General features: G+C 35.2%; 1 protein-coding gene across 1 annotated transcript; it reads left to right on the top strand.

Annotated features, from left to right (window-relative positions):
- Window positions 1-1,020: 1,020 nt before the first annotated feature.
- Window positions 1,021-8,524, top strand: LOC122056443 (calumenin-like). The gene is made up of 8 exons (XM_042618403.1): window positions 1,021-1,618; window positions 2,294-2,396; window positions 2,475-2,540; window positions 3,759-3,929; window positions 4,006-4,102; window positions 7,870-7,997; window positions 8,077-8,147; window positions 8,240-8,524. Exons 1-6 carry the CDS (start codon window positions 1,078-1,080, stop codon window positions 7,987-7,989), a joined length of 1,098 nt encoding a protein of 365 aa, XP_042474337.1. The 5' UTR covers window positions 1,021-1,077; the 3' UTR covers window positions 7,990-7,997; window positions 8,077-8,147; window positions 8,240-8,524.
- The last annotated feature ends 233 nt before the right edge of the window (window positions 8,525-8,757 follow it).

The raw sequence follows: 8,757 nt of genomic DNA, 5'->3' as shown, positions 1-8,757 counted from the left end.
GCAGAAATTTATCCCGACATCAATAACGATGATGTCGAGTAGATCTTCGAGTAGATCTTCTCCTAAATTTCTTCTAGTAATGCGACAATTTATTGTGAAAAGTAACAAACATCAAAGGATTCGTAGGAGGCTCAGCGAGATCACTCCGATGCCCAAGTTAGCATAGAAATTTGAAAGAGATAAAGCAGAGAAACGATGAGAAAAATGCAATCATGTAGATGATCATATATCATGATAGCATAAACCGCCCTTTAGAGAGTTTCCTCCCCTTATCTTACAAGGAGAAGCCCGAGACTCACCCTTAAGAGTCATTAAAGGGAGATGCCCAAGAGATTCATCCTTAAAGAGTCATTAAAAATTATTAAAGAGACATTAAATGATGTGTTAGTAAATGTCGCATGCTAGAAACTTAGAAAGTCGGCAGCTAGACGACTGGACTAGTTGAAAGATTGGTCGGTTTGGAGGTCGGGAAGATCGACAACTTGGCTAGCTAGAAGAGTGTCACATAGTCTCTATATTGATCAAATCTTGACTCAGCCACATGACTTTGACCAGGTCATGGATTCGCCATATGGACCTTTATATTAAGAAGGTTGATAGGAGTATACTAGTTTTAATTTAAAGTGATTTAAAATTTTTTAAGTTTATCAGACGAAATGGACCAAAGGATATAAAGAGAAACAGGAATTTCGAAAACATACTATTCAATTTAAATATTTTAAAACTTAGAAACTCGAAATATATTAGGCTTAAGTTAAAAAAGACTATGAATCGCGATTGATTTGTTCATCGTGAGCTGCCTTGACCGGGCATTCTCTTCTCCGCTAAAATCAAACCATACCGGTTCATTTGTTAGTGAAAAGAATATTATTGATTCCTATATCATCTGACTTTACCGTTGTACCTGTATTTTCAATGGTCAAAATTTGCGGCCCACAAATATTCAGTCAGTCAGAAATCGTCAAGAAATTGGGTAGCCGTCTTTTTTGATCCGGAGTTTGATTGTAATAGGGAGCCGGGTTAACTCGACTTTGATAAGAGGGCCAAGGCAAAACGAGACCGGAAGGAGAGGAGGCGATGGCGAGATCCTCCTTGGTAGTATATCTGAGCGTGGCGATCTTCGTCCTTTTCCTCCTTTCTTTTGCCCCAAGCCAACCCAACCGACCGCACCGCCGCCTCAAGCTCCGTTCGGCCGCCGGCCTATCGGCCCCACTAGGTCGCGACCGCCGGAGTGTCCACTTTGACCCCATTATAGTTGACATCGAACGCCGCCGTGATGACCGCGAGTGGGAGAGGAGTCACTACTTCCCCGATGGCCACGCCCCCACCATGGAGCCCCAGCCGGAATGGAAGGACTTCATGGATGCCGAGGATTACATTAACGACGAGGCGCAATTCAACGTCACCCATCGCATCGTGGAACTCTTTCCCAAGATCGATGTCGGCCCGGCTGACGGCTTCATCACCGTCGATGAGCTCGCGGAATGGAATCTCCGGCAGGTGAAGCAGGAGCTAATGCATCAGACGCAACGCGACATGGAGCTTCATGACAAGAACCACGATGGCTTAATCTCGTTCGCGGAATACGAACCACCTAGATGGGCCCGGCGATTGCATGGTTGGTGAAGTTTCCTCCTTTATGTCATATTCTATTCTAATTTCAAGAAACTTTGATTCTTGTGGCTATTCTAATTTCCTCCTTTCCCTTTTTAACTTACATCGTTTGTGGAAGATATTTCCTCTATAATTCTTAGTGGTATATATTAAGCATTTTCTCCCTTTCCCCGAGCATCTGTAGCCGGCTTCCAATCTTAAACGACAATATAAAAACAAAACAAACATAATTTCTGTCATCCAGTGTCCAATTTTCATATTAGAAACACGAAATGTGCTTCCTTGTTGCAATGTTGTTTAGTCTAGTAGCATACTGACATTAATTGAGGGACATAATTTCCCCTGAAGTTTCTTATTTGCTGATGTAAATTTGAAGTATGAATATTAGACCTTGAAGTTCGACTTCAAACAAAAACTATACAGTTAAGATTTAGGGTGAAAATGAAATGTTAAATAACAAAATGTGACTGATAAGTGTTAAGGAATAACTATACTGCATCTGCCAAAATTAACTTTGGTGGTTTCATCAAGTTATGGGCTGATCTGCCCTATGACATCAAGTTATGCATTCTATTATCATAAACAATAGAATTTTAACAATAGGGATACATATAGGTTTATAAATAAAGGTAGAACCTGAGTCAGATATTCACTTATCTTTTCTCTGACATATTAACAGATGATAATTCATCAGACAATAAAATGGGTTGGTGGCAAGAGGAGCATTTCAATGCATCAGATATGGATGGTGATGGTCTTCTTAATTTAACAGAGTTTAATGAGTATGTTTGTTTATGTTACATCCTGTTATACATTGTAGCTTCTTGATCTGATTCATACATTTTTCAATTTTTTGGCAGTTTCCTTCATCCATCTGATACTAGCAATCCCAAGGTGTTCAGTTGGTTAGCCAAAGAAGAAATTAGGTGCACATGCTAAACTCCATAATCAACTGTTGCTTATTTGGTGAATATTTGTTTAGCTGAATGTTAAGAATGGTGGAGAACTTGCATAGATCTTATCTGTAACAATACTGATTTTATTTTGTTGCATAATGACACTAGTTTGATCATCATTATTACCTGAATGCTAACTTAAAATTTGTACAGCTATATCATGGTTTTTTTGTTGACGTACTCTGATTTCTAATTGTCACTTAAAGATAATTCGTTTTGTAGAAGATCCATAAAGGGCAGCCCGGTGCACGAAGTTCTCGCTATACGGAGTCGCAGGGAAGAATCCATTGTACGCAGCCTTATCCTGCTTTTTGCAAGAGGCTGTTTCCAGGATTCGAACTTGTGATCTTTTGGTCACAAAGCAACAACTTTACCGTTGCGCCAAGACTCTCCTTTTGTAGAAGATCCATACATTTGCAAAAATCATGCCAATTCCGTATCATCATCATCATCATCATCATCTCATGTATATCCAACCTATACAACAAAAATCCCACCCCACTTTTAACGGCTGCCAATCAGATTCTAGCAGTTTAGATATGTTCCAAACTAGTGTGAAAAGCATGGTCAATCTAGTTGACCATCCCTAATCCACATCACACAATATATTGGATACTGTATAGCCTCTAAACCTCTGTTCTATGGTGACTTCTAATTGGTTTTAATTTTGAGAATTAACAACCTTATCATGCTAAGGCTGATGGATGGATACTTCTGATATGAGGTATGATCGTGATATTATGGTTTATCAACAGTAAAAAGTTCTGATGACTATTCATAGTATTCATGCCATTAGATTTATCAGTTTTGTGTGGGTATAGTGTTATTAACTTAGTCCCACATTGGATATGTCATTAGGTGGTATGTTATGATCCTATATATAAAGGTCTAACTATTCTATCTCTTGATCAAGCAATATCATTTTATGTCTCTCAATTCATAGATTTAATAAACCGGAAATTATAACCTTCTATCTTCACCTGAGCTATGTAATTTACCAATGAATCTATGCTCAGTGCCATTTTGTTTTTCCTCAATTTACACATTAAATAATGTGGAAATAAGAACCTTCTGTATATCTATGCTGTTTCTGTTCAATGGAACTCTTTCGCTTGAAAACTTCACATTTTAATCTATCTTCTTCTATGTTAATTTTTCTTTCTAACATTCTCTGCATTTTCCATTCAGGGAAAATGATAAAGATAAAGATGGAAAACTAAATTTTCAAGAGTATTTTAATGGCTTATTCCAGTTAATTAGGCGAAGTGATGATGTTCACAATTTCACACTGGAATCTGATACCTCTGCAGAGGTGCCAGCTAAAAAGTTATTCTCACAGCTTGACCATGACAATGATAGGTATGTACGTTGAGATTTAATCAGAGTATTACAAATAAAGGTGGCGGCATATATCATTTTATGATTTTTTTTACAGCTACCTGTCTGAGGATGAACTGTTACCTGTCATTGGTGATCTACATCCATCAGAGCGTTATTATGCAAAACAACAAGCTGAATATGCTATTATGGAGGTACTTTACTAGGTTCACAGAATATTTGTCTTCATTTCATGGCTACAATACAAACAGTCACATAGTAGATAACTTTTTCCTGTTATAGTTTTGTAAATTGAATAATGTTTGTGCTACAACATTAATTTAGCAAGGCATGAAGTGAAAAACTTGATCTTAATTTGGCTGAGCAAGAGTTCTACTAACTTTTTCTACTGGTTGTCTCAGTTACACATGTACTTCAGGTATCTAGTGAACCAACAGTTGATAAGGGAATATATGGCTACTACTGTCTTGCATACTTCAACTATCCATATAAATATTTTGCACCTCTCATCTACTGAAAATGACTGGATTTATACTGTTTTTTTGGCAATATTTCAAAACCATTAAAATGAAGCATAAATGTTGTTTTTCATTCATTACTTTGCTCAAATATTATGGTCATCTTATCTTCATTGCAAAGAGTTTGGAACATTGATCTATATAGGAATATGGGGAATGATGATTCTTGATGTGTAAAGCCTTATAAAGTAAGGCAATAAAACAGAAAATAAATACTTGTTATGGTGGCATGTTTACTGGATAGGATCCATATTAGAAGTGGGAATCATAATAGGTCAAGTCAGAGTTTTGGAAAATTTGATCCAACTCAATTGATTTTGGTTATCAAGAAATTTCAACAATAGTCAGATTAAATATGAATAAAAAAAATTATTCGATTTAGTTTTTGAGTTTTCAGATTTTTTTTGGTTTTAGAATCTTGAAATTTTAATTAAAACCAAAATACAAATAGCACATTAAATATTTCAATCTTGAGCTGAAACCTGAAATAGTTAAAATTCTAGGTTGACTCAAATCCATTTTTCTAGTTTGCCTGAGGATTATCAAATATTTCTGCTTACTCCTATTTGAACTATATACCATATAGGGTTTTATTCACATCAGAGATGAATATTTCAAAGTTGAGACAGTAGTCCAAAGGACATGTCTTTCTTTACATGAACAGTCAAAAGAATCAAGAGAATCCTGACTTTTTTTTTTCCCTAAGAATACTGATCCCATAATGAAAGATCTTTGCTGATATGTTCCTTTATCTTTGAGTTCTGATAAATTAAAAGATTGTACCTGCTCCATGTCTTCTATAACTTTCAGATCTACATATTAGCTTGTTAGGTTAGGTTATACAAATTGTCAATTGTAACTTCTTTGTCTATTTGTCTTTCAATATACCTTATAAAGTGGTTGGTCCAACTGGAATCATTATTTCATTAATTAAATTTTAAAAAATTAGTGTTGAAAATGATTGGCTCATCTTTGCCACTTGATGTGCTAATAAACTCAGAAATTTACTAATTTTCTGAGGTGAATCTTATCATCTTCTAGTGCAACCGTTTTTAAGGAGATGAAGTTAGTAGTGGATCTAATGACTTCAAGTCTATAAGATTTACCTTCACTGAGTACAAACATAGAATAATGAACCCATTCATGGTTGTAGGTATAGAAGGTCAGTTTTGAACCCTCTACTTGTTAGTCTTTTCATATCCTTAATATGCTTCATCATCTAGATAATATTTTGCCATATAAGCACTTCCATTGTCTACACGAATGATTCAACTATAGATTATTGGTTGCCCATTTGGAGTTAGCACCATTATTGATGATCAACTTTATCTTTCTGTGAAGGTAATTATTAATGCTGTCCTTGTTGATTTGGGTAGTCATTGCTCATTAGTGTTACACCATGCATTTCTAATTTGCATCCTGAATCATGGCATTCTGACCTTGATCTACTCTACGTCGTCAAGATTCTTGCTAATGGCGTTGAATAGAGTAGAGTGTGTGATTCAAAAACTTTGACCTTGTAATACAACAATTCACATAAACTCACACAGATGATATAGTGAAAATGAAGCCCCTGGAAAATAGCTTGAGAAGAATATCTTATTTTGCCTTATCTCCATAAAATTAGTCCCTTGTTTGTTACCTTGAATAGGATGATCATTGGTCATTAAAGTTGAGGTTAGCTGCAATTCTCTTTCTGAGAAGAAAAGAAGCTTCAATGAGATTGGATGGGATTGCATCTTCAAATACCACTTCTGTTGCCAATTTGAAGCATGACACTTCACTCACGCAAAAAAATAAAAAATAATACTTTTCAAATAAAACTACTCTGATAAAGTTAATTGGTTGATGGTCTAATTTTACACCTGGAATAATTTTATTAGTTTTACTTTTACTGCTCCTACCAAACTTACTATATTTTGTACCTAGTTTTACGTGATAGATGACTATTAAGTCCTACAAGAAGTTCCTCTCTTTCTCATTCATTTTATCAAATATAGCTTTATTTTGGAGATTTTCTTCTCTTGAGAGATAGGTGACTTTGACATGCAACCCTGTTAAATCCTCAGTTGAGGCAAATGAATTTCTTCTCACATTAGATCACTCGCTGAAGCACCTGATCCAAAGTAATGTTGTTTTGACACTCCTGCATCGACAAGCGTCTTGTGATAGAATCAGTTGGGTAAATGATCTTAAAAAACATGTGGTAAAAGAAATGAGAGAAAGGGCAAGGTTTGACAATGTCACTATCATTATCCCACCACAATAGGTGAATTTAACTACAATTAGCAGGTTGTCTGATGCGATCATGGTCAATCTTTTTTATATTTTAATGTCAAGGCAATTGACGTCCATAATTTATGGTGGTAGCTGAATTTGGATTGAATGCATCACTCCACAACCTTCAAATGTGTCATAGAGGAATCATAGAAACATCTACTCTAAAATTCTATGCTCTAAACTTGCCTCTCATTAATTACTAATTTTACTTCAAGTTCTGCCTACAATGCATATTGGATTTTTGTGGAACCTTGGTATTCTTTGCAGCTTGAAGATATCACATCCAAGTGTTGCGTTCATCATCGTCGCTAACACAATCACAACTGTGATTCTTGTCTTGGAATTATACATCCAACATGCATACTGCCAAGCAAGATCACCCGCATTTGCTATTTGTTTATTTACTGTAAATTAAGAAATATTTAATATGAAACAGAGGATTAGAGTAAACATAATAAATAAATTCCAGAACTCCAAAAGAATAATATAAGAAATGTTTTAATCAAAAAAGAGGTCGATGAAAGCGATGAAGATGCAATTTAAGAATAACATAGGAAGAAGCCTTATGATTATTGTTTCTTTAGGAACTAATTTAGCTTATTTTGCTTCTAGCATAACATCATCTATCTTGTTAGAGTTACTTCATTTGAAAACAACTTCTAATACAGACCAATTTTCTTATACGGGAAAAATCTTATAATAAACAGTAAGCCTATTCGAAGTTTCCCAAGTGCAAATTGTATAAAGCAAAACACACATGTGGTAGTAGTGTACCTTAAAGGATTCATCGTAAAAGGGATCATCTATGAATTAATGGATGGTATGATATTTGCGGATTTTGTGCTTTCTTAGAAGGTTTGACCTATAGACTTCATCCTTAATGGAAAGATGATTTAGGAGTTAATTTAAACACACAAGATAAGAGTTCCTTTGCTGTCGAGATTGAGGAAATTTATTACTGTTTTTCTTGGTCAAAAGAAAATTATTATTTGAAATACAGGGTCTTCATGAAATATTGCCTGGACAGTATATGAAACTTATTTCTTCAATTAATATCTCCACCATGAGTTCCTTCTGGTATAATAGACTGCATGTTGTTTCCTCTTCAATATATGATGAGGTATAAATCTACTTCTCTGAGCAAACCCTTGGCAAACATTCAGGCTGATACTGATAAAGATGGGCGCTTAAGTATGAAAGAGATGATCGAAAATCCCTATGTGCTCTACACTTCCATTCATACAGAGGACAACCATTATGACTTTCATGATGAATTCCGTTAGTTTTCCAGGTAATTTACTCGAATTCAAATTTAGTAAAGCCAACTTTCCTTTGAACTTGTCATGTTGATTGCCCACTCTGGTTTGCAGGTTGGGAGTAGTTGCCATAGAAACTCTGAAGAACACTTTTTGCTGCTTAGGTGGTCTTGAATTAATTTAAGGTTAGTCCTTTTGTCTTGTGTTTTTGTAACACCAATCGTTTTTTCTCATGCAATTATGTACCAACTGTCCTTTTCTTTTCTCTTTGATACAGACAATGTACAAACTGCGAAGTTCAGAAAGTGGTTTTGTTGCTTTTAGCTGGAATGCCCATCTTTACATCTAATGCACAGTATTCTTCTGATCATCTATTTGTATATATGTACAGAAGCCATAGATATTCATACATTGCTGACATTTCTTTTGTTAATTATCCTGTTTAGGCAAGACCATTGGTTCCATCACGTTGTGAATTTATGTGTCTCATCATTGTTCGTGTTGACCATAAAAGGACATCATCTTTGGCCATAGAGTTCATTTGAAGACAATAATCCAAGTTTACACTGATAGATTATTCTGATGAATTGATTAACTAGATAACATTGAACTTGGGAGGAATAATTCGATCTTATAAAAGTTCTATTGGTTACCTAGATAAATGTATATGGAGGTATATCTTGATAATCTGCATTCTCAGGTCCATTACTCATTAAGGAGAATTTTTTTTAATAATATGTCACAGTTGAACTCTAAATCTTTGATTTATCATTGGATTAACTAGATAACATTGGA

The sequence above is a fragment of the Zingiber officinale genome, chromosome 3B, assembly GCF_018446385.1.
Source record: "Zingiber officinale cultivar Zhangliang chromosome 3B, Zo_v1.1, whole genome shotgun sequence".
In the NCBI taxonomy this organism is placed as follows: domain Eukaryota; kingdom Viridiplantae; phylum Streptophyta; class Magnoliopsida; order Zingiberales; family Zingiberaceae; genus Zingiber; species Zingiber officinale.
The sequence above is the reverse complement of the archived record's forward strand: the minus strand, read 5'-3'. Positions and strand labels throughout refer to the sequence as shown.

Excerpts from the sequence above, each read along its gene's own strand:
- LOC122056443 (XM_042618403.1), top strand. The coding sequence starts at position 1,078 with ATGGCGAGATCCTCCTTGGTAGTATATCTGAGCGTGGCGATCTTCGTC. Across the intron at positions 2,397-2,474 it reads AATTTAACAGAGTTTAATGA|TTTCCTTCATCCATCTGATA; the intron begins GTATGTTTGTTT and ends ATTTTTTGGCAG. Across the intron at positions 3,930-4,005 it reads CTTGACCATGACAATGATAG|CTACCTGTCTGAGGATGAAC; the intron begins GTATGTACGTTG and ends TTTTTTTTACAG.